Source organism: Lagenorhynchus albirostris, chromosome 16 (assembly GCF_949774975.1).
Source record: "Lagenorhynchus albirostris chromosome 16, mLagAlb1.1, whole genome shotgun sequence".
Classification (NCBI taxonomy): domain Eukaryota; kingdom Metazoa; phylum Chordata; class Mammalia; order Artiodactyla; family Delphinidae; genus Lagenorhynchus; species Lagenorhynchus albirostris.
In genome coordinates, this window is record NC_083110.1 from 21,472,272 (window position 1) to 21,498,727 (window position 26,456).

Here is a 26,456-nt window from a genome sequence, read left to right on the forward strand (position 1 = left end):
ACTTCCAGCATTTTCCTTTGTCATAAAATGATTACATTTTGAATTGTCTTTCTAAAAGCCTTGACGTACCTATGAGGTTTTTTTTTCCCCATGGTTTTATTTTATTTTTTTATTGAAGTAGAGTTGATTTACAGTGTTGTGTTAGTTTAGGTTAGTGATTCAGTTATACATCTCTATGTATTTTTTTTCAGATTATTTTCTCTTATAGGTTATGACAAAGTATTGAGTATGGTTCCCCCTATGAGTTTTAATAGCTCTTATTTATTGTGCTCTGAGTGCCAGGCAATGCTAAACCTTTTTCATTCATTATCTTACTTAATTTTGTCAACTGATGAAATACGTTTTCTTATCCCCATTATGCATGAGAAACTCAGGTTCAGGTTAAGAAATACACACATTTGTCATGTGTCCAAAATCACAGAGGAAATGGTGCAGGTTTTCAAAGCCAGGCAAGATTTCAACCCATTTTTAAAAACGATTTTGTAATGCACTGGCTCCCAATTCTTTGCCTCACTTGTTCTTCACAGAAAGTTTAGCAATATTGTCACACATCATTCAACGAACCACTTTCCCTCAACCGCTTGAATTAGTACATGTCCAAATTCTTCAAGACTAAGAGCCCCTGTATTTTCTAATAAAGGTCTACGTGGTTTGGGGATCCTTTCTACAGGTCCCAAGGCCGGCTTAGGTGCCTCTCCGTGCCTTCAAAACAACTGACACTCATCAGTCTCCCACAAGCCCATAAAGCTTATTGAAGACAGGCTTCTGTGCTGAATCCTAACCTTGTTTCTCACACCTGACACGGTGAATGCTCAGGAGATGTGTGTTGAGTGCACACATAAACGAATGACCAGACCCGCCCGACCTCTAGTTCTTATCCAGGTTTGTGAGCCTGGGTGTCTCCTTTCAAGTGTCGACGTCTTCACAAGATGATCAAGAATACACATCTAGCGAGTCTGCGCGTGAAAGGACCTTACAAAAGAGAGCAATCTAATATAAAGCACTGAAGGGGCGCTATTCAAAAGCAACTAGAAAGCTTCATTTATCAGGCCGGGGCTGGCGAGAATCTGGGCAGGGTGTGAACGAGAATAAAGCCAGCCTCTGGGTTTCCTACCCTTCTGTAGGTGCCTTTTAGTCCAGGCGCCTTACTCGGCTAATTCAGTGAGTCCAGCCACCTAGAGTGGCAGCTGCTCTGGAACTACCACGTGCGCCCCAGCCTCTCGGCACTTTCCGCTTCCGCAGGATACGCTTTGCTGCCGGAAGTGACGAAAGCTGGGTGGGCTAAAGAGAAAGCTGGGCATTTTCTTCCTTTCCACGCGGTAGACGAAAGCGGTCGGCCTGTTCTGCTTGTCCTGAGTGATGCCGGGGAAACTTCTTAGTGAAGCGGATTTGGAGTCGGACACGGCCATGGCGAAAGTGGAGATGCCGCGAAAGCGAAATGAGAAGGTACCGCCGGGGGCCGAGAGACTTGGGGCAAGACAGGACACGGAGTGGGGGGACGGCCGCTAAGAGGAGGGGCCCGGGCTGGGGGCGCGTGGCGCGCCGCGCGAACCCGGCTCGTCCCGAGACCCGCGTGAGTTTCGGCCAAGGGGCGTTCGGGGGTGGTCGGTGCTCTCCGCGGGCGGTGGGCGCGCTGCCCAGAGGTCCGGGCGGATCGGAACTGGAGAGCGGGCCGGGTGTCCCACGTGGTCCCTGAGTCTGGGCGTCCCGCACCCGGTGCACAGAGTAGGACGGTCATGGTTAGGCCCCACGTTTTGGCCCAGACTCAGACCTACCGGCTTTCGACTAAACTGGCGAGACCATAAAGCCATCCGCACACGTGGGCGGCGTCCGCGGTGACATTTTTTTTACCCTAGTAGTGGGAGTACAGTTTTCTGGGAAGCGACCCTTAGACGATAAAGTAGTTCAATTGCTCTTAAGGTTTATTGGCCATATTTCCCGTGGAAATGTAGACATGTTGTGGTGATAAGTGCGCACCATATTTTTTATATAGGCCGCCAGTGTGCGGAAGTCTTAAGTTACCTCGATAGCTGTCTGCCTCCTTGCTGTTACTTCCTTAGATAGCGATTTAATTTGTGACTGAGTCTGTTCTGAGATAAGGTCAGTGAGAACAAAGATTGTCTCAGAACTTGTGTTGTACGTGACTTAGAATTTTCTTTCCTTGCTGTTTCTGGCAAGGAATATTTTGCTGTTGTAGGAAGCCGAGGTAGCTCAGACTTGTCCCCGCAGGTGGGGAGGAAGCGGTCTTGGTTTTACCTGCCTTGCATTAGTCAGCGTGTCCTGTTGTGAGATGCTGAAATTAGAAGGGACATGACCAACAAACTCCATTGTATTCCAAAGAAGACCACCGGGATTGGAAATCCACTGATTGGTGGAACCAAGGGATGAAAGAATTGAAGTCTTGGGATGGGGTGGACCAGATTGGTTTTCAGATGTCTGAAGGATGGGTCATATGGGAGAGATTATCGTTCATCCATGATTTAAGAGCAGAGGCCAGGCCTGAAGTTTCATGGAGGCAGACAGTAATAGTAGCTCAATGTAACAGTCCCCATACTTAAGGAATTGGCCTGAGGCTCTGCCACAGAGGTCTTAACAGAGGGTAAAACACGTTTTCAGTAATATTAAGTTTTCAGAAATATGAAAAATTGGAGAGGGTCAGACATTTCAAGTAGGAGCTGTAATCTGGTTTGGTTTTGAGGTTTCACCCATTCCGTTTTCTTGTAACTTGTGCTCTTTGTTTTTCCCTGTAAATTAGGTACACCTTTTTTACACATGGGGTGATAGACTGTGGGTTTTTATAACTTTTTGGTTCATAACATGTCTTTATGTAAATTTATGTGCGTTTGTGAGATTAGCAAGGCAGATACTATGAATTCCTGTCTTACTTGTAGAGGAGTTCTAGCAGAGAAAGAAATCTGCTTAACACCATCCGTCTGTGGGTATACATCGTCTTATTACTCTACCAGAATTAAGTTAAATTGTTCTTGATCACTTCCTATATAGTGTGTGTAGTTTACAATATGTTGGAGCATCCCATGAGCCACTCCAAGTCCCATATGAAAAATTGACTTTATAACTTGTTCGACCACCATGAATTGAATAGTTACCAAGAAGCGCGTTTTTTCCCAAGCTAATGAAGTTATTGATATATTCTTCTTTCCATATAGCCAAGAAATGGTATTAAAAAACATACTGTTTGATTTTTGCCTTATTTCAAGATGAAAGTACACATGTTGAAAAATGCCCCCAAATTGTATTCTTCATAATTATGTGATCTTGAATTAATGCAGAATCGATATATTATACAAATGTATCAATGTTTTGTTCATTGTTTGTATTGTCTTTATTAATTTTTTAGAAAGGTAAAAAAGAGAAGCCAAAATCTAATAAGGCTGAAGAGGCAGCAGAAGAAAAGGACGAAACGATTTCTCCCAAAGCTAAAAAGGTTAAAAAGAAAGCAGGGCCTTTTGAGGCTGACATGAGTTCTCCTAAATCCAAAAAGGCAAAAAAGAAAGAGGAGCCATCTCAAGATGACATTATTTCTCCTAAGACCAAAAGTGCGAAAAAATCAAAGGAGCCCCGTGAAAAGACAGTTGTTTCTCCTAAAACCAAAAAACTAATAAAAAATGAGGAGCCTTCTGAGAATGACTTGGGTGCGCCTAAGTCCAAGAAGATGAAGAAAGAAAAAGAAATGAATGGAGAAATTGGAGAGAAAAGCCCCAACCTGAAGAATGGATTCCCTCATTCTGGACCTGACTCCGACTCCAAGGAAGCTGCCAGTGAAGAAAGTAACAGTGAGTTAGAGCAGGTAAAGTGGCATTTTAATATGTAGAATGTATCTTTCGATGTTGTTTCAGGTAAATAAGTACATAATTATTAAATGAATTATTTAATAATGGGAGGAAATTTGATGTGTCAGCACTTCATGGGGGGGGTGTCCCTTGAGCTGCAGGGTGAGACTTCATCTTAAAAACTGCAGTGTTAGAATGCCTCCTTTGCAACTGAGCAGATCTGTTTAAGTTTTGAGAAAGTCTTCTCTCCACACATGGTCTGCTTATTTGCAAGTCAGAAATCAACAGGAGGGATCTGCAAATATGCTCCAGTTTCCCTCTGAGGGGTTTCACCTAATAAATCATGATTAAGTGGAACCACTGAAAAGGTGTTTGCTTGATTGCATAAGTCTTTTTGTATAGGCCATAAACTAACTTGAGTTGAATAAGATACTTAAATGTCCCTTTGGAAGCTAATACTGCTATCTTTCAGAAACTCAGTCATAATTTTCTCTTTGCTGTAGGTCATGATCAGCATTTAAAAATTTTTCCTGATTATAAAAAATATATACAACTTTTAAAAAATCTGATTATGATTGTACTATATGCAATATTGTAGTTTGCCTTTTCCTATCTTGCCTATATTTTTATATAGGCATTTTTCCCACTTTTAAATATTAAATATTTTAAATGGTTACATAATACATCATATAAATGTTTAGAAATTCACTTAATTATTCTTTTGTTGGGCATTCAGATTGTTTATAATCAAATAGTGCCAATGTGATCATTTTGTCATAAATATTTGTTCCTTATTTTCTATGGATGTATATATGAAAGATGTTGTTATGGGAAGGGGTTAATAACCTGTTCAACAGTGTATTGTTCATTTGGAATGATTGTGGAAAAGTTCTTAGTCGAGACTGAATCTGCTTTCACTAGCTACACATGGTATATATGTGCTGTATATATTTGCTACAAACTTTTCTTTTGTTAGGGTTTTACCTATTACTATGATCTATTTCCATTTCAAATCTTGATTTACCTACCGAAGTTTTTGTGTCTTTTTGGTTGATTTAGAAGAGATGTTTTGGAATAGTTTTTCTCAGAAGGCTTTCTGTATTTAGCTTGTAGGGGTAAAGTTATTGATTTCTTTCTGTGGCCCTTTACTTGACAGGAAATAACTGTGGAGCAAAAAGAAGGAGCTTTCTCTAATTTTCCCATATCTGAAGAAACTATTAAACTTCTCAAAGGTAATGTTCTTGGAAATATTGAGTAATGTTAGAACATATTATTTGGAAGCACTCCACTGTTTTTGTTGAGATGAACTGGCACATCTTCTTATTGGAGGATGACATAGGCGACCGTATAATGAAGTAGATCTGTATATTTGGTATAGGACTAAACTAGTGATGGCCTTTGCTACCTCTTAAACGAGTGATTAAAATTTATTCAATACAATATATATATTCAGAAGTGTAATGACTGATCGTGCTGGTGAAAGTAAACAATGGATACCATGTTGGTATTTTCTTTTTTACCTTCTTCCACTTCTTGAGGCATCTCTAGGTTAATGATACCAGCCTGACTCAGAACTCAGCATAGTGCCTGTGAACCAGGTAGGAAGTCACAGATGCCCAACTTAGGTGTTTTCTGAATCAGGTGTGGCAGTCAGACAGCAAAACACCTGATTTTCAGGCTTATACTGGCCTTTGGATGAGATTTTGTGACAAGGGGCTTAATCTCTTAAGATAAGTATTTACTATAATTTGGTGCTTTAAAATTTATTGATATCTTTTATTCAAGCAGATTCTTGCCAGAATATATTTGAACTTGACTTTGTAGATGTGACCAGAATGTAGAATTCCATAATTCTGCAGGACCAGAAGCATGGCTATGCTTTCATTCTCCAGTATGGCTGGGACTTTTAAGAACTGCAGTGTCAAATAACATGGTTCATTTGTTCACAGCCCGTGGGGTGACCTTCCTGTTTCCTATACAAGCAAAGACGTTTCACCACGTCTATAGTGGGAAGGACTTGATTGCACAGGCACGGACAGGAACTGGGAAGACATTCTCCTTTGCTATCCCTTTGGTTGAGAAACTTCAGGGAGAACTGCAAGACCGGAAGAGAGGCCGTGCCCCTCAGGTAAGTATCTTTAATGCAGTCCTTAGGGGTTCCAAGTCTGCACAGGAAGAGACATTGCTTGAGCATCATTTACATACCCTGTTGTTTTTTATTGGGTTCTCCTTAAGGCCTTTCTCTGGTATTTATTGGAGATCTTTATCTGAAGGTAAACCAGGATAATTCTTTTAAGACTGTTGACTACAAACCTTATATATTTAAATATTGTAATCTGCCCCCATGGTTGTGATCACCTGTATTATTAAAGCTCGCATATTTCTTTCAGACTCTTAGATGTCCCTGGGGCTCACAGGTTTGGTCAGGTTTTGCCTAAAATGGAGAAAGCATTTTTAATAGAGATGTCTGAATAGGAGGGGTATCAGAGGTGAAGAGGCCAGGCCCTGTGATCAGGATGGTGCTCATTGAGCTCATTTCTGGAGAAGCTGGCATTTGACAAACCTTAACCTCACTGAAATGCCTGTGTTGTCACCTTGGCTTTGGGTTCTTTCACCTAACTTTCTGGTCTCATCTCATTTATTGGTTTTCCAGTGTCCATGCTCCCTCCTAATTAATTGATTTGTTTACTGTTGTATTCATCTACAGTTACAACAGCAGTAAACAAACGAATTATTCTAGCACCTGGAATAGTGCCTGACACATAGTGGATGTTCAGTAAATATCTGTTGGATGGTTATACTAAGTTCTTTTTTTTATTATTTATTTTTATTTATTTTTTGTTTTTTGGCTGCGTTGGGTCTTCGTTGCTGCACGCGGGCTTTCTTTAGTTGCAGTGAGCAGGGGCTACTCTTCGTTGTGGTGCGTGGGCTTCTCATTTCGGTGGCTTCTCTTGTTGCGGAGCACGGGCTCCTGACACGCAGGCTTCAGTAGTTGTGGCATGCGGGCTCGGTAGTTGTGGCTCGCGGGCTCTAGAACGCAGGCTTGGTTGTTGTGGCGCACGGGCTTAGTTCCTCCGTGGCATGTGGGATCTTCCCGGACCAGGACTCGAGCCCGTGTCCCCTGCATTGGCAGGCGGATTCTTAACCTCTGTGCCACCAGGGAAGCCCCTACAAAGTTGTTCTTAAATCATATTTGTTTCATGCTGTTAGCCTATTTGAGGACCTGTAGCGGTTGTGTCGTGTGTCCTGTTAACTGCTGTAGGATTCAAAGCCCCTCACCACGTTGGCCCTGCCTTACTCTTCTGACTTCCATTCTACTTCAGATTCAGTGTAGTGCAGAGGTTCAGACTCTAGGTTTTGTAGCGTGGCTACCTGAATTTAAATCCAGGCTCACCTTTTGGTTTTAGAGATCTGTTGTATGTTATTGTAGATATTATAATACAATTGTACGGTGTAGTTGTAGGTAACTTCATTGTGAGAAATAAAAATAATGCATATTAAGCATTTAGTAGCTCCTGACACATAATAAAAGCTCAAATATTAGCTGATATTATCATCAGCAGTATTACTCCTTGCTCAAGTTGTTCTTTTCCTGGAATGCTGTTCCTTAAATACTAGTAGCTCCATGAAACTTATCCCAATTCCTCCAGCTTGCTGTGTGCAACCATCCTAGAGCACCATAAATTAGAGTACCTGTTTCTCTTTTGATTGGTAAGATCACAAGCTTTTCTAGTGGGTAGATTTGTCAGAAACCATATTATATTTACTATTCTCCCACACCACAGTGTATTGCAACGCACATAATAGATGTTTTGAAAATAATTATTAGGATAAGTTGAACCTCCTGGTGCATTCCAGATTTGTTAAGAAACAAATACTGCATAATACTTTGGATTCCATTATTAGTTTTTCCTTTTCAGGTACTGGTTCTTACACCCACAAGGGAGTTGGCAGGTCAAGTAAGCAGAGATTTCAGTGACATCACAAAAAAACTGGCAGTGGCTTGTTTTTATGGTGGAACTCCCTACGGAGGACAAAGTAAGTAAATCCAATGTGAGGGAAGGAAAATGCCATCTCCTGTTGGGTGCCTTGATTGGATTTCTTCTGACCTTGACGTCTGGCTTTACCTACCTGATTTAGTCATTTATGGTGGTTTTCTTTTGTCATTATTGTGTAAAGATGGTCAGGCACATGGTCCTGCATGATGATGTATCAAATCCTGTATGTGGTTCTTAGGACTTTTGTATTATTTATCTGTATTTATCTAAAGGCTGCAGTGGTACTTTACTGAGCCCAAGAGGACAGAGTCTAGGAACTAGAAAGTCAGAATTCAAGGTTATTTTTACCTGTCAGGGACCTTGGGTCTCTGCCTCTTTTTACTGTAGACAGGCTTTCTTTTTTCTGGTCCTGAGGGCCAAATCTTGTAGCCTCTGCTGTAGTATTCCATTACTTCCCAGTTCAAGACCTTGAAGCTTTATTTTGTAGATTAGATATGTAATTTGGGAAGGGATTTAAGCATTTTAGAAGTCTTAGCATTGGACAGATAAATGGGTAAAGAAGATGTGGATATATACAGTGGAATATTACTCAGCCATAAAAAAGAAAGAATGCCATTTGCAGCAACATGGATGCAACTAGAGATTATCGTACTAAGTGAAGTAAGACAGACAAAGACAAATATCACATGATATCACCTATATATGGAATCTTAAAAAATGATACAAATGAACTTATTTACAAAACAGAAACATACTCCCAGACATAGAAAACAAACTTATGGTTTCCAAAGGGGAAGGGTAGGGGGGTGAATAAATCAGGAGATTGGGATTAACATGTCCACACTACTATATATAAAATAGATAATCAACAAGGACCTACTATATAGCACAGGGAACTCTACTCAATACTCTATAATAACCTACATGGGAAAAGAATCTGAAAAAGAATAGATATATGTATATGTATAACTGAATCACTTTGCTGTATACCTGATACTAAAACAACATTGTAAATCAACTATACTCCAATATAAAATAAAAAATAATATGAAAAGATAAAAGTAGAAGTCTTAATATTGGCACAGAAGGCTTGTGATTGTCTCTTTTCAGCTTTGGTGGAACTAACATAGGCTTTGGCATCAGGACGGCCTGGGTGTGAATCTAAACTGCTCACAGAGTAACTGATTTTTCAGTTCAAGTTGCTTGATTTTTTTGTACTTTAGTTTGTTTATGTATAAAGTAGGGTTGCTAAACTCACCCTGCAGTGGTGTTGTGAGGATGAAACTGGGTAAGTAGAGTGCCTAGCAGTAGATCTCTTTTTTTTTTTATAAAAAACTTTTATTATAAAAACGTGTATATTATTTTAAAATGTAGCTCATGGTGCGTCGAAGTATTACTTGCTTTATTCTTGCCTTTTCTCGTTAAATCCAGTATGTGGTGAACAGGCTATTTCCTTTTTATTCTTAGGTTTTATAATAATATATAAAGTTACTATTCCATTTGTTCTTTCTGCTCCATATACTACATAGGTCTGGAAACAATAATTTCTTTTTAACTTTTAACCGATTTCATTTCTTTTTATGGTAAGGAGCAGTAATTAGGTCCCCTGATTTAAATTGTTCTAATTTATACTTAAATCGTAATCCTTATACAAACAAACTTTTTTAATTTGCTCACAACTCTCTCTCTCTCTCTCTCTCTCTCTCTCTCACACACACACACACACACACACACACACTGTATTTTATTTTTACAAGAGATAAATAAACTGACACCAAGCATTGTAAATGTGACCACAACAAAAGCAACAGTGATTGCAATTACCAAACACGAAACACACTCACACTATGTCATAATATTGACATTCAGTCCAGGAATCCTCCCTAGCAGTAGGCTTCTTTACTGCAGTAGTAACCCAATAGAAAGTTGCATCATTACCATCTCATCCTAGTTATATTGAACTCCATTTTTCTGAACATCTCTGTACCTTCTTGGAATATTTGCCCTTCTATCTTGTCATTCTCCCTATACCTGCTTACCTTATAGAAAGTTCTCATTTCTTTTAAGATTCTTATTTTCACTTTGTGAAATCTTGATACCTTCCTCCAGCAAAGGAAATCATTTCTTTCCTGGTGCTACCATCCCCCATTGGTGCATTTTTCTGTTTTGTCATGTAATACACTGGACTGTCACTTCTTACATGTTTCCCCAGTAGGTCAAGGAGTGCCTCGAGCGTCTTTATCTTCAGTAGTTAACATATTACCTTGTATGTAGTTAATAAATATTTTAGAATAAAAATGTATCTAATTTGGTATCCCAGATTAATAAAAGGAATTAAAAATCCATAATATTTTATCATTGGTGTTCTTATAGTTGAACGCATGCGGAATGGGATTGATATCCTGGTTGGGACACCAGGTCGTATCAAAGACCACCTGCAGAATGGCAAGCTAGAGCTCACCAAACTTAAGCATGTTGTCCTGGATGAAGTTGACCAGATGTTGGACATGGGCTTTGCTGATCAAGTGGAAGAGATTTTATGTGTGGCATACAAGAAAGGTAAACTCCACATTCAAGAACTGGTATAAGGGATTGGAGGAAGGGTGGTGATTAACTATCTCCTGAAAGTTAAATGAAGCCTTAGGAAAGTTGGTAGGTGGCTTATTTTATTCAGGAAAACTTAAATTAAAAAAAATGTCCGGGACTCCCCTGGTGGTCCAGTGGTTAAGACTGTGCTTCCAATGCAGGGGACATGGGTTTGATCCCTGGTCGGGGAACTAAGATCCCATATGCCGCTCAGCGCAGCCAAAAAAAATTTTTTTTCCCCATCAATTGCACATAATTACAATAGGGAAAATAAAAGAAACCAGCTTGGTATACTTTGCTTTTGGTTTATTTCTTCCCGATTTGTGGTATTGTGTGTATGTGTGTGTTAATTGTAATCTTACTGTACATATAAAACTCTGAACTGTTTGTGCCATGATTTAATCCATCTATATATTTTACGTTTTACATAATATAAATCTGCTTGCAGACATTTTTATGTAGACAGCTTTCTTCAAACATCAGTATTTGGGGGCTTCCCTAGTGGTGCAGTGGTTAAGAATCCACCTGCCAATGCAGGGGACACGGGTTCGAGCCCTGGCTCAGGAAGAGCCCATATGCTGTGGAGCAGCTAAACCCATGCGCCACAACTACTGATCCTGCGCTCTAGAGCTTGCGTGCCACAACTACTGAGCCCATGTGCCACAACTACTGAAGCCTGCGCACCTAGAGCCCGTGCTCCACAACAAGAGAAGCCACTGCAATGAGAAGCCCGCACACCACAACGAAGAGTAGCCCCTGCTCGCTGCAACCAGAGGAAGCCCGCACACAGCAACGAAGACCCAACGCAGCCAAAAATAGAAATAAAAAATAAATTTATAAAAAAACAAAAAAAAATAAGTATTTGGCATCAGTTCTTAAAGATAGATTTCCAGAATTGAAATGACTGAATTGAAAGGTATAAATAGTTCATGTTCTTCAATATACTTTGTCAGCTTACTCTCCAGAAGGGTTCTGTCAGTTACGCTGCCATTTGAAATATATGAAAATGCAATGGTATTCTAAGAGCAAATGAAAAAAAATTGGGGTTGGGGAGCTATTTTTAGTACCTGACCTCAAAGGATGAATAGACTAGAATTCTAACCTTAAAGTGTTGAGGAAATGCTAGGGAGTATAGATGACTATAAAATCTGTTCTGGAAATGCTAGGGAGTATAGATGAATAGAAAATCTGTTCCGGTGTTTATTATAGATTATTTATTTAGTGATTTAAGTTGGTTGGTTACTGGGCTTGATTAATTGTTTTCCACTTAGTAGGTCTCATTATAAAGGACAGATTTCCCTCGTGGTTCATATAGGCCAATGGTTAGAAAGCAAAACAACTTGAAAGTACTCTGAGTATTTCAAGGATCCTTTACATAAATTATTTAGGCAGCATTTCTTTGTCCATTGGGTACTTCCCTGTTTTGCGCTTTTTTTTTTAATTAATTTATTTATTTTTGGCTGTGTTGGGTCTTCGTTGCTGTGTGTGGGCTTTCTCAAGTTATGGCGAGTGGGGGCTACTCTTCATTGTGGTTCGCGGCTTCTCATTGCAGTGGCTTCTCTTGTAGAGCACGGGCTCTAGGCACACGGGCTTCAGTAGTTGTGACATGTGGGCTCAGTAGTTGTGGCTCGTGGGCTCTAGAGCACAGGCTCAGTAGTTGTGGTGCATGGGCTTGGTTGCTCCGCGGCATGTGGGATCTTCCCGGACCAGGAATCTGACCCAGGTCCCCTGCATTGGCAGGCGGATTCTTAACCACTGCGCCACCAGGGAAGCCCGTGTCTTCCATTTTTGTGTCCTTGATGCCTCGCTTGGCCTCAGGTGTTTTCTGTAGAATGCTGACGAACCCTGGAAGAATTGGGTGAGGTGAAATACTGTGTAGGCTTGTTTGACTTATTCATGCTGACTTTTTTTTTTCCCCGCAAAGATTCAGAAGACAATCCCCAAACATTGCTTTTTTCTGCAACTTGCCCTCATTGGGTTTATAATGTTGCTAAGAAATACATGAAATCTACATATGAACAAGTGGACCTGATTGGTAAAAAGACCCAGAAAACGGCAATAACTGTAGAGGTAAATGATTCATTCAGTTGCTGGCATTAGTAATAAATTGTATATAATTTTTTTTACCTGTTGGATAGTATTAAGACTGGCAAAAACAAACTTCTTTTCCAAATAAATACTAAATCCATGTCAAAAGCCATGTGAAGTTATATTTCTATTTGAATTGTATATGGTATCTGTGTTTTCTAAATTTCATCATCTGGTGGCCTGATTGCAGAATCTTTTGGAACCTAAATCTGTCTGAATTAGTAAGCAGAGTGACATTACACCTAGAGTTTATACACTAGAGGGCAGTAGAGAATCCTAGTGTTTATGTTGAAGCTGTTTTTATCTTAGGGTCTGGTACCTAGATGAATTCGTTGCACCCAAGGAATAGACCTGTACGGAAACTGACTACTGACTGCATTTTTAAGTGGATGAAAGGACAAAACACAGAGGCTTTTCTCCTGTCAGTTATTTGGTTTCCTGTAGCAATCTAGGGAATGGTATTTCTTTTCCTACATTACCTGTATTAGGTCAGAAAATGGATAAAGAAGCCAGATGCTCTTTGGAGAAAGGGGAAGGGCTCTCTTCTTTAGTGGTTTAGTTTTTTCCTCTAAACAGTGGTGGTAGAAGTTTGCTCTAGTCAGGCTTAAACAATTGCCTCTAGTATCATTAGGGTTGAGCAGGTGATTTTAGATTCCAGCTAGGCTTTACTAAATAATCTTTTTTTCCTTCTTTCCTAAGCATCTGGCTATCAAGTGCCACTGGACTCAAAGGGCAGCAGTTATTGGGGACGTGATCCGAGTGTACAGTGGTTATCAAGGGCGCACTATCATCTTCTGTGAAACCAAGAAAGAAGCCCAGGAGTTGTCACAGAATGTGTCCATAAGGCAGGTTGGTCCATCCCCTCTCTTCCCTTTTAGGGAGAAAGCATCTTTCAATTAATAGAGTATACATCTTAGCGCTCATCTGATCTGCCCATCTCATCTCACAGATGAAGAAAGGGTAGCTCAAACCCAGCGTTACCCTGACAAAGTAGGTTTGATCACTCATGTTTGGTGTTCTTTATCTTGTAAGTATAGTTGGATACAGTTGATTTCATGACCAAGGGTTGGAAATTTGAGGCTTGTCCATGTAAGGCACGTTTTCCCCTTTGTATTATTTTCAGCAGAAGTGTCACCAAAATATGAATGTCTTTATAGGCCTAATTGGTGATTTTAAAAGTACCTGTATTGTAGGATCTGGTATTCTTAAATGAGCTTATTTCTTTGGCAGGATGCCCAGTCATTACATGGAGACATTCCACAGAAGCAAAGGGAAATCACCCTGAAGGGTTTTAGAAATGGTGATTTTGGAGTTTTGGTTGCAACCAATGTCGCTGCACGTGGGTTAGACATCCCCGAGGTTGATCTGGTTGTACAGAGTTCTCCACCAAAGGTAAGTGTTTTACACTTAGATTTTACTTTGTTGTTTCTTTTGGGTGCTAAAACAAATTGGAAGTTGTATCTCTTCCTTTCCCATGATTAGTAATAGCTTTCTCTTGGGTGTTATGTTGCTAAGGGTGATTTTAAAATGAACCTCTTGGGGCTTTCCTGGTGGCACGGTGTTTGAAAGTCCGCCTGCCAATGCAGGAGACGGGTTCGAGCCCCGGTCCGGGAGGATCCCATGTGCCATGGAACAACTGGGCCCGTGCGCCACAACTGCTGAGCCTGTGCTCTGGAGCCCGTGAGCCACAACTGCTGAAGCCTGTGCGCCTGGAGCCCATGCTGTGCAACAAGAGAAGCCACAGCAATAAGCCTGCACACCACAGTGAAGAGTAGCCCCCACTCGCCACAACTAGAGAAAACCCTGCGCAGCAACGGAGACCCAGCGCAGCCAAAAATAAAATAAATGAATGAATAAATAAATTGAATAAATAAATAAATAGAATGAACCTCCTCAGAACTGACAGTTGAGGGGAAGTGCGGTGAGTGGCCAGAGGTTGGCAAGGTAGTTTCTAGTCAGAGGGAGTCCTGAAAGGCTGCATGGGTGGGGGTAGTACAATTTTGAACTGGACTTTGAAGATAGATAAGACTTAGATGGGGTGGTGGTAGGGTAGATAAACTTGTGAGCTAGAGGACAGAGAAGGGAGAAGAGGCCTGTAGTTAACAGCCTCTGTAGTTAAAACTGCTTGGGTTTGTATATGATAGGAACTGCCCAAAGAGAGCCCTGAAGCATAGTTTATATGGTGTGGACAATGCTTCACTTACATATAAGTTAGTCTGAAGGAACTTGTTCCCATCACTTCAAGCGTGAAGATGCTATTACCCCCAAATTTGGCAAATCCCTCAGGATTAATGTTCACAGTGATGGAAAAACACATTACTGCGAAGCCACTGTTTCTTGTAAAGAAAGTCCCGTACGTGTGTGCCATCGACTTGTTTAAATAGCCTGTGTACCTGTGCTGTCCAGTATGGTGGCCACAGCCACATGGGACTCTTCAGCACTTGAAAGGCAGCTCGTCTGAATTGACGTGTGTGCTGTAAGTATAAAATATACAGTGGAGTTCTAAAAATTTCAAACTTTCTATTATGCACAGTGGATTTTGAAGACTTGTGGAAAAAGAACGTGTAATATTTCATTGATAACTTGTTTTGTAGAGATAGCATACTGAAATGATAAACTTTTGGATATATTGGGTTAAATAATAATAAAGTTAACTTTTTTTAACTTTTTAGTGTGATTACTAGAAAGTTGCCTATTAAAATTACATATATGGTTCTGTTGGACAGTACTATTTAGATAATGCTTTTTGCAGATTTACCCACAGGATAAGGACCATTCTTCTAGAGGTTTTTAAAATGTTTTTATAGTTCTTTAATAAATAAATTAATTTTATTTTTGGCTGCGTTGGGTCTTCGTTGCTGCGCACAGGCTTTTCTCTAGTTGCGGCGAGCGGGAGCTACTCTTCCTTGCGGTGTGCAGGCTGCTCATTGCGGTGGTTTCTCATGTTGTGGAGCACAGGCTCTAGGTGCATGGGCTTCAGTCGTTGTGGCATGTGGGCTCAGTAGTTGTGGCTTGTGGGCTCTAGAGCGCAGGCTTAGTAGTTGTGGCGCACGGGCTTAGTTGCTCCGTGGCATGTGGGATGTTCCCGGACCAGAGCTCGAACCCGTGTCCCCTGCATTGGCAGGCGGATTCTTAAACACTGCACCACCAGGGAAGCCCCTACAGTTCTTTAAATTAAAGTGCTTGGGAGCCTCCCCCAACCCCGGTCTATAACCACCACACTTGCCTCTGCCTAGGCTACTCAGGTCTATGTCTCTCTTTGTTGTTCGCTGTCACTGACGTATTTTACTTCAATAGGATGTGGAGTCCTACATTCATCGTTCTGGACGAACAGGTAGAGCTGGACGGACTGGGATTTGCGTCTGCTTTTATCAGCACAAGGAAGAATATCAGTTAGCCCAAGTGGAGCAAAAAGCGGTAAAACTATTTTCTAAGCCTTCACTCAGCAAACGTTGAGTTTTAAAGTCAGTCTTTGGTCTCTTTATTCAGTTTTTATTAACTTGAAATTTTTATTTCTAGCACATGGCCATGACTGAAAGATTGTTGTTAGATATGTGTTTTATATGTTGTCCTATGATATACAGCCCATTTTGAATACTTTGCATTTGAAAACAGTGGTTTTGTCTTCATATTTATAATGACAAGAGGTCTTTTTTATGTTTGAGAGGTGGTTTTCAGTTTTCAGATACACTGTGAACGCACAAGAAATACTTAAGTGTAGATTTAGGGGGTTATAGGAATTGCTTGAAAACCAAAAAGATGAGAATATGTTAAAAGGATAAATTTTTAAATGGGAAAGAAGACATTGATTTTTTTTACAGAAGAATTTTGTAAGGAAATTCTTATGCTGGTACTTCCTCCTCTGGGAAGTAGAGTTTAATCTCCCCGCTTCACTGTCAGTGGACGGTACTTAGTGACTTGCTTACAAAGAGCGGAGTAGGGTCAGGGGGGAGGACTTTCCAGGGCAGAAGGCAGGCGAACACTACCTGGCCAGGTGATCATGGTCAACATCAGTGATAAGCAGGTGCCCCTGGTATGCAACGAAACCAGTCATCTTCCCCCCAAATCCATAACCGCAGTCTAAAGATGTAAAAAACTGATGTTCACGAATTGAGGGACATTCTACAGAATACCTGACGAGCACACCTTAAAACTATCAAGGTCTTGAAAACCAAGGAAAGACAAATTACCACAGATTAGAGAAGACTAAGAAGACATGTTGACTAAATGTAATGTGGTGTCCTGGGTCGAATATCAATAGGAAAAGGATATTAGTAGAAAAACTAGTGAAATTTGAATGAACTCTGGGGTTCAGTTAATAGTAATGTAACAATGTTGGTTTCTTAGCTGTGACAAATGTACCAAAGTAATAACAAAGTAATAGGTGCAGGTAGACAAGAACTCTATACTATCTTTGCAACTTTTCTATAAATTTAAAACCTTTCTAAGATAAAAAGTTTATCTTTTAAGTATGTAACAAATATGTTTGGTAAATATTAAAAAATTGGGGGAATACTAATCTCAATGGAAACAGTTGATGGCCTCATTGTACATTAAGTTATCGTTCATTTTCTTATAGGGAATTAAATTTAAGAGAATAGGTGTTCCTTCTGCAACAGAGATAATAAAAGCTTCTAGCAAAGATGCCATCAGGTATGTTCCCTACCACTGCTATGGTCTGTTTTAGTGCTTGCTCTATTTATTACATGTTTTTGTGTAGTAATGAGATTTAGCCTTTTAAAATTTATTTTATTTATTCATTGTTTTAAAAATTGATAATCTGCTTGTTAAAAAAATAGGCTGTGCTTAGAAAACAAAAACTCTTGTTTCTACTCATCCCTACCCAATCCTGTTCACCAGAGGAAACCACTATTAGTAGTTTGGTTTGTCTTGGGCATTTTAAGTAACTGTACCTTATATATCGTGTAGGAAAAAGTTATGGTAAATATCTAGATGGTGAGGATTAGATTAAGAGTGTCGTTGGAGGTGCTGCTGGCATGGGGGCAAGAAAATTCTTTATTTTGTGCAATTGTCTTACAAGTTGAAGAATATTTTTTATTGAACTATAGTGATTTACAATATTGTATTAGTTTCAGGTATATAGCAAAGTGATTCAGTTTTGTGTGTGTGTTTGTGTGTGTGTATAATTTTGCAGATTTCTTTTCCATTACAGGTTATTACAAGACATTGAACATAGTTCCCCGTGCCATATAGCAAATCTTTGTTGTTTATTTATTTTGTATATAGTAGTATGTATCTGTTAATTCCATACTCCTAATTTATTCCTTCTACTCCTCATTCTCCACCCCCAGCCTTCACCTTTGGTAACCATGTTTGTTTTCTATGTCTGTGTGTCTATTTCTGTTTTGTAAATAGGTTCATTTGCATTACTTTTTAGATTCCACATATAAGTGATATATTTGTTTTTGTGTTGCTTACTTTATTTGTATGATAATCTCTGGGTCTGTCCATGTTGCTGCAAATGGCAATATTTCATTCTTTTTTATGGCTGAGTAAAATTCCATTGTATGTATGTACCACATCTTTATCCAGTCATCTGTTGCTGGACACTTAGGTTGCTTCCATTCTTGGCTATTGTCAGTAGTGCTGCTATGAACATTAGGGTGCGTGTATCTTTTTTTTTTTTTTTTTTGCGGTACGTGGGCCTCTCACTGTTGTGCCCTCTCCCGTTGCGGAGCACAGGCTCCGGACGCGCAGGCTCAGTGGCCATGGCTCACGGGCCCAGCCACTCCATGGCATGTGGGATCTTCCTGGACCAGGGCACGAACCCGTGTCCCCTGCATCGGCAGGTGGACTCTCAACCACTGCGCCACCAGGGACCCCACGTGTATCTTTTTGAATTAGAGTTTTCTCCAGATATATGCCCAGCAGTGGGAACTATCACATGGTACTTCTATTTTTAGTTTTTTAAGGAACCTTTGTACTGTTTTCCACAGTGGCTGTACCAATTTACATTCCCACGAACAGTGTAGGAGGGTTCCCTTTTCTCCACACCCTCCCCAGCATTTATTGTTTATATAGACTTTTCGATGATGGCCCTTCTGACCACTGTGAGGTGATACCTCATTGTAGTTTTGATTTGCATTTCTCTAGTAATTGGCATTGTTGAGCATTTGTTCATGTGCCTATTGGCCATGCATATGTCTTCTTTGGAGAAGTGTCTGTTTAGGTGTTCTGCCCATTTTTTGATTTGCAAGGATATTTAGCTGTTTAGCATCCCTGGTTGTGCAGTATATTCCTGGGAGGTGAGTGACGTTGGTATTATGGAGACCAATAAGGTTCCGACTGTTTTCCAAATGTTTCCAGGTGGTGAGCTACATCCTCTGCTTCAGAACCAGAGTCTGAGCAACATTTTTAGAGTGCTTTCCACAATTACTATTATAAATATGTGAGATGCTTATTTAAAAAATAGACAGGGAGGATTCATGATCAAAAGAAATGCTAATAAGTATTATACACTGCATCAAAATGATGTTAGACGTATGCAAGATTTGGTTTCAAAGATATTGATTTATCTTGAGATGATGTTGTCTTGAAAATGAAATCTGTCCACTTTTGTCCTTTCTCCTAACAAATATATTCTCAAACCACAGGCTTTTGGATTCTGTGCCTCCCACTGCGATTGTTCACTTCAAGCAGTCAGCCGAGAAGCTGATCGAGGAGAAGGGAGCCGTGGAAGCCCTGGCAGCAGCCCTGGCCCATATTTCAGGTGCCACATCAGTCAACCAGCGCTCCTTGATCAACTCAGATGTGGTAAGGGTCCCTGTCAAATTCCTGACACTTCACAATTTAGAGTTTGAGCAGGATTCAAAAGTGTTCCATTGAAACTTCCAGTTGTTTTAACTTTTTCATGAAGGTTGAGATATATATGTAAAAACACAAATCTGTAGGGACAGAAAGTAGATTAGTGGTTGCAGTGTCTCCTCAGAGGAGGGAATGACAGTGACTGCTAACGGGAATGTGGGTTTTTGTATTTGTTGGGGGGGGGGGTGGATAATGACATGTTCTGGAATTTGAGGTAGTGGTGATGATTGCAAATCTTGTGAATATACTAAAAACCCCTGAACTGTATACATTAAAATGGCAAATTTTATGGTATGTGAATTATATGTCAAGTTTTTTCATCCTAAAAAACCCAATCATGTGGACACATAAGTGCATATGATACATTTAGCCAGCATACTTAGAAACTTAAGAAGGTGATGCTTTTCTTTTTTTTTTTTTAAGTTGAAATCTTTGAGATAATTGTAGGTTCACATAAAGTTTTAAGAGTTAATACGGAGAGATTCCTTGTACACTTTGCCAGTTTCCCCCAGTGGTGACATTTTGCAAAAGTGTACTATCACAGTCTGGATACCAACGCTAGCAGTCCACCAATCTTATTCAGAGTTCCCCAGTTTTACTTGTACTAAAATGGTGGGGTGGGAGGGGTATGCTTTTAGGAAGAGCTTTCCTATAAATATTTCAGAAACATGAGGACAAGTGCTTATCACTTACGTTTGTTTCTGAGACTTTAATTTTGTTCCCCTTTCTTCCATAGGGTTTTGTGACCATGATCTTGCAGTGCTCAATAGAAATGCCAAATATTAGTTATGCTTGGAAAGAACTTAAAGAGCAGCTAGGTGAGGATATTGATTCCAAAGTGAAGGGAATGGTCTTTCTCAAAGGAAAGCAGGTAAGGCTGGGGCTTCTTTTGTGACTTTGCCTTGGTTCGTTAGCTTCATGCTGGCAATAAAACACTGCACAGTAGCTTCTCCCTGTTCTATGGGGATGCTGCGTGTTTTCACTCTGTATATAGTCTTCTCTGGGCATTGTCATCCATGACCCTCAGTTACCACTTAGTCATTGACAGCTACCCTCTGTGTATCTCTAACCTGAACCATCTGCATGAAGTGCCAGACTTGAAGATCCAGCTGCTTCCCTGACATCTCCACCCAGATTGGGTTTATTAAGCACCTTAATACAAACTTACTCAAAATTGAATTCAGAATTTAAAATCTTGCCTTCCAAGCCTGGTGTTCTTTCTTCTGACTCCTGTTCTCAGTTAATGGCATAGACTAGCACAGCAATTCTCAAACATTTTGGTCTTATGACCTCTTTACATTCTTAACAAATGTTGGAGATAGCAAAAAGCTTTTGTTTAGATGGGTTATATCTATTGATATTTAGAGTATTAGAAATAAAGACTGAAATTCTAATAAAGCGTAAGAATATCATTTTCTGTTAGTCATCTGAGCAATATCACGTGTAATGTAGTGTCTGGTAAACTCCTCTCTACCCTTAATGAGAGTGAAAAGGACAGAAGAGGCCCGTGTACTGCAAAAAAAAAAAAATTTGACTTTGTGGACCCCCCCCCCAAAAAAAAATCTCAGGGTTCCAGGGGTGCATGGACTATACTTGGAGAACTACTGGCTTGTGAACCATATCAGGTTTATCTTCAACTCATTGCTTGTCTGACCATGTTTTTCACCTCCTTAAGCAACTCCACATAATCTATGGGGTAAAGTCCCAACTTTCACATGGAGCTTCTTCACGAGCTGGCTTCTGTCCTCCTTACCAACTTCATCTGTCTCCTCACCACCAATGCCCTCCACTCCCAACAATGCCAAGTACATCTTGCTTTCTTTCATCCTTATGCTCAATCCACTGTTTATATAGTATTTCTTATCTCCATGGTATCCTTTATGACTTGGTCTTAAGTCTTTTTGGAGCTTCCCCTGGCCTCTACATATACTTCACAGTTCTTAAGGCATAGCTTTATTCATGTAAATTTTGCCTTGCTGTGCTTGCTTACTGACTGAGAGCCTCAAGAACACGGTGGCTGAGTCAAGGGCCAAAACTGTTTTCTAGACGTCTCTGTACTGCAATGAGTGCGTGGTATTGAGTACTTAGTAAATATGTGAATGAAGATTCCCACAAATGGCATTAGTACCTGATGCTACCTGTGGTTATAATTGGGTAAATTGTTGGGTGGAAGGGATGTTCCTCAAAGTTGTAATTAAAGACAGCCAGGGGAGAGGAGTGCCTGTGTCAGTTGCGGGGGGAGTTTGATTATTTTGTGGACGCCAAGAAACAGGATTTTTTTATTTTTTATTTTTTGTCTGCACCCCGCAACTTGCAGGATCTTAGTTCCCCAACCAGATATTGCGGACTTCATTGGAGACGATGGTACTGCTTGTTATCAAAGCTAGTGTCCTGTAAAGTATTTAATTTTTAAACTCTTTTCATAGGCGGCTGAATAATAAACATAGAAAACAATACAAGATCATTTATTTTTCTGCTTTTAGTTAGGTCATCCTCACTAGTTCAGTCTTTCTGATGGAAGGCAGTGTATTTTAATGTTTTTAAACCATAGGTATTATTTAAGAGCCATACTGACCAGATTTTTAAAAGCTGCTCTTACCAGCTGCGGGGCCTTCGACAAGTGAGTTAGCCTCTCCAAGCCTCTGTTTCCTCAGCTATAAAATGTAGCTAATAGCTCTGTGAGGATTAGCACAGTGTGAAAGCCAAGAATGATCTCTAGTCGGTTCCAAGTAGTTTTGAGTCCTTCTTTTTAATATCCCTGGCTTTTTATTATTGTGCTTTGGGGAGGTATTATGTGTTGGGGCTTGGTCTAAAGTTTATCTAAAATGGATACCTGGTTTGTTTGGGTTGTTTCTTTTACATAATACCTGGTCTTTTGGAGTATCATTTAAGGTGCATTTTATAATTCTTGTCAAAGTGTGGATTAACTGGCATTTGTTTTGATTTCTAGGGTGTTTGCTTTGATATCCCTACTGCATCAGTAACAGAAGTACAGGTATTCTTTTCTCTTAGATTTTGAAGTTAACGTATCTAAACGGTAAAATATTTATTATTTAAAATATAGAATAATAGAACGGGAAACAATAGCTCTAGTCCCTTTACTAAAAATAACTAAGAATTATATTTTAGTATTTTTTTTCTCCTACCCTCTTTATACTAATATTTTTCTTATTCAGCCTGCCTGTTTTCCTTTTTTCCTTTCTACAGCATTGTGAACAATATCCAGCTTTTTTCACAAACCCTGTGTATGTTACACGAGGTTTATATAGACATTGCTATATCTTTATTCCGTACTGCTGTGAGAAATGTGTTTGCAAGTGGTATATTTATATGTTTACTACCTGACAGCTGTGGATATCCTGTAGTAATTGAATTGAATAAATGATGAGGGTATATCTCATAGTGAAACTTATTTTATTTTTGACCAGTGATCTTTTAAGCACTTAGGTTATCAATCAAGTTTTTCTTCAGAAAAAGGGAAAAAATGTTATCTTTCTCATGCCTTTTTAAACCAAATTCAGTAAAAATCAGAGCAGGTAAAAACGAAACCATCTCTCAACAGGAAAAATGGCATGATTCACGGCGCTGGCAGCTTTCTGTGGCCACAGAGCAACCAGAGCTAGAAGGACCACGGGAAGGATATCGAAGCTTCAGGGGACAGCGGGAAGGAAACAGAAGCTTCAGGGGACAGCGGGAAGGCAATCGAGGTCTCAGGGGACAGCGGGAAAGAAATAGAAGCTTCAGAGGACAGCGATCAGGAGGTGGCAACAAAAGTAACAGATTCCAAAACAAAGGCCAGAAGCGGAATTTTAGTAAAGCATTCGGACAGTAATTTGAGGTAGAGGATTTATGTGGCAAAAACAGAACTATGTTCAGCAACAGGAAACTGAACATTATTTTTCATAACAAAGTTAAAAGCATATTGTATTTCCTTCCTGACCACTTGCCCAGTCCCCATCTCTTCAAGAGAGACAGGCTTCATCTAAATTATTTCATCTGATCATTGTCATTTATAACTTTGTTGCTACTTCTGTTTCGGGTATTCCTTTGGAAAAGGTGTGTGAATTCAGTACATATTCTAATGCAGTGTCTATAGATTATAAGATAGAAGCAAGCATGTACCTGCTGATACTTGTGAAGTTGACCTGTCTTTATACTTAGAGGTGTCTCTTAATAGTGTCCTTCCTAAATACCATGGGGGAACGCAACAGTTTCTGGAGAAGCACTTTGAGCACTCAAGGCTTTGTTCTGTAATTGGTATTCCTCAACCACTTGTCTAACATTTACTCCTATGGTCCTATAATGTATCTTCTGAGAATTAACACTGAGCAATGTTTTGAAGCAAGATTCAATCTCAGCTGGGATGTAACACAGTTTATGCCAGCATATGCTCTAGATTTGGAGGTGGTGATACATTTGATAGGCGATAGTATATAGATTAGCCATTGTTATGTGCATTTTGATACATTATTAGCTTCTCAATATAAGGTGATTCATGCTTCAGTGAATTCTTCACAGATTTTTAAAAAATATATATGTACATATAGAAGTATTTTACTAGAAAGCAAGTATCCTTAGGGAATTCCAAGTGTATAGCATGGCCCAGTAACTTTCTTCATAAGTAAGGAGACAGGATAAATGGTGCTTGATGATAACATAGTCCACTTCCTATTGGAAGATTAACATTATTTACTAAGGAGGAACTAGAGGAGTAGGGGGCAGAGATTTGCATGGCTGAAGAGTCAAAAAAACCCCACTGAAAATATATTCCACATGCAAGAAGGAAACGTGTATTGAGAGCAAAGAAAAGAACAAGTGAAGGTGTGGGATAAAGCATTCTTTTAATGGTGAAAACTTAATGAGTCATTAATGTTTCTAGAGTTTAACTTCTAACGGGCAAGCTGGGAATTTTAGGTAGAATGATCCAGTTTAGTTTCTCAAGGCCTAGTTCCTATAGCCACGTATAGGATCTCTTTCTTTTTATTAGACGGCTGCTACTCTGTTGATAGGTTGCAGCTACCTAGAGACTTCCTTTTAAGACAAACTCTATATGGTTATTTTTAAGTTGTTACTTTGAGGGAACTGAAGAACTTAATATAGCCCCTGGCCCAATATTGCTCTGAGGTCTCAAGTATTATTTTTCTGGGAAACCTTGTGCAGGAGCTTACGAGTAACATTGTCTTCTTGCCTTAATTCCTAGAAATTCTGTATTGGGAATCTCAGGAAATAAACTATGACAGGAGGAGTTCAAATACATGGCCTGTCTTGTTTTCATTTAATTATTTTGAACAACTGAAATCTTTCTAGGCACTGGTTTCTCTGGCAGGGTCTTTATATCCAACTGGTTCTTAGTCACCTTTGCAGTAAGGGGCTCAGATAGCCAACTCAACTCCTTGATTCTTGAGGCAGCGTCCTTTTTCTATTTGGACTTCATTTCTGTCCTTGCATCCTGACTGGATGTTTCTCTGTTCTCAAATTCGCTTGGCTTTTGTTCCTTGATCCACTTGACAATTTTATCGCTTGACCTTCTCGTGGTTTCCCATCAAGCCAGAGGGAGTCATGGGGAGGTAGGTATTTGATGACCAACAACTCGTGCCTTGTGGATCATGTTTTATTAAATTCTGGTTTTGCTGAGATGCTGAGCATACTTAAATAACAACCAAAACATTTAAGTTTGGGTAAGAATGGGTTACTTTATCAAGTAGATTAAAAGAACAGTGTACCTGTCCTTTAGGAAGAAATAATCAGGCATAAATCAAGAGTAAGGGGGAAGATTAATGGGAATTTCACTTTACACAACTTAGGACAACATGGCTGTTTTAGTAAATGAAGCTAAAGTTTCTCCTGGGTCCCAGAATTCAAACCATATTTATAAATGTATAATTCAGCTACTGTACGGTTTAAATGGGCTTGTTGTGCTAGCTTGGGAAATGTTAGCATTTTTACTATTTTCTACAGAGAAAATATTTTCCAATTTATGTATCAAACAATTCAGTGAACTTTTAAAATACCAATTTTTATGTTGGAACTATCTGTGCAGCAGTTTCTTTACAGTTATACATAAAGTGTTTTTACTGTAAAATTGAGTTAATGTATAAAAATACAGCTTTATGCCACAATAAAGTTAGTATTTACTATTTATGTTTTTGGTGACTTTTTCCCTAAAATTGAAGCTTGAAATTTTTGTTTTAAACATAATAAGTGATGGGTATAAAAATCCAAACATAGAAAAAACAAGCAAGTCACCACATATCCAACATATTTGTGAGCATCTCTTCCAGGAATTCGTTTACAAAACCGGAATCATTCCTTCAGTTTTGTGAATTGCTTTTCCCTCCGTATGTGCATCCTTTACTGTAAGTACAGATCTGTGCCTTTTTTTTTTTTTTTTTAAGTTCCCCGACCAGGCATCAGACCAGGGATCCAACTGGCGCCCCCTGCAGTGGAAATGCAGAGGCTTAACCACTGGACCACCAGGGAAGTCCCTGTGCCACTTTTGATGACTGTGCCATCTCATAGTATCTCACAGTATGAGCATGTTATTTTATCTTTCATTATTATAAACAACCCTAAAATGAATGTCTTTGTGTAATCTTTGTGTATTTGTCTGATTGTCACTTGTAGGAGTGCAGGGTCAAAGTGAATGTATTTTAAATTTTGATGCAAGTTGCTCTCCAAAGCAGTTCCAGTTTACGTTCCTACGCTAAAGCCTAGGAGAGAACCTGTTTCCCCACAGCACTAACTTTAGGTGTTGGCTTCCTTTTGTCACTTTGCTAGGTGCAAACTAATACATCATTTTCATTTGTGTCTTTTAATTGAACGAGGATTAACATCTTACATTTATTGGTCACTTGCATTTCTTGAAAAGATTTTATTTTGAAATAATTTTAAGACTTACATAAATGTTGCAAAAATAGAACAGAAAGTTTGTGTATACTCTACACTGTTTCCACCAGTGTTAATGTTTTCCGTAATCATAGTACAATTATCAAAACGATATTAACATGAAGGGTGCCATCCTATAGATGCTTCTTTGAGCTTTTTTTTCTTAACAGTATATGCTGGAAATCACATCAGTTCATAGCAATCTTATTCTTTGTTTTACAACTGCATTATACTCCACTGTGTGGGTATACTATAGTTATTCAACCATTTTCTTATTATGTAT

General features: G+C 39.5%; 1 protein-coding gene across 1 annotated transcript; it reads left to right on the plus strand.

Moving 5' to 3' along the window:
- Positions 1 to 1,314: 1,314 nt before the first annotated feature.
- DDX21 (DExD-box helicase 21) lies at positions 1,315 to 25,425 on the plus strand. The gene is made up of 15 exons (XM_060126031.1): positions 1,315 to 1,446; positions 3,359 to 3,808; positions 4,948 to 5,023; positions 5,741 to 5,919; positions 7,712 to 7,829; positions 10,163 to 10,348; positions 12,300 to 12,445; positions 13,163 to 13,312; positions 13,694 to 13,855; positions 15,761 to 15,880; positions 17,043 to 17,116; positions 19,078 to 19,237; positions 20,025 to 20,159; positions 22,239 to 22,283; positions 22,851 to 25,425. The coding sequence occupies exons 1-15, from the start codon at positions 1,360 to 1,362 to the stop codon at positions 23,118 to 23,120; spliced, it is 2,358 nt and encodes a 785-aa protein (XP_059982014.1). The 5' UTR covers positions 1,315 to 1,359; the 3' UTR covers positions 23,121 to 25,425.
- The last annotated feature ends 1,031 nt before the right edge of the window (positions 25,426 to 26,456 follow it).

Coding starts and splice junctions, on each gene's coding strand:
- DDX21 (XM_060126031.1), top strand. CDS start 1,360: ATGCCGGGGAAACTTCTTAGTGAAGCGGATTTGGAGTCGGACACGGCC. Junction 3,809..4,947: donor GTAACAGTGAGTTAGAGCAG/GTAAAGTGGCAT, acceptor TTTACTTGACAG/GAAATAACTGTGGAGCAAAA. Junction 5,920..7,711: donor AGAGAGGCCGTGCCCCTCAG/GTAAGTATCTTT, acceptor TTTCCTTTTCAG/GTACTGGTTCTTACACCCAC.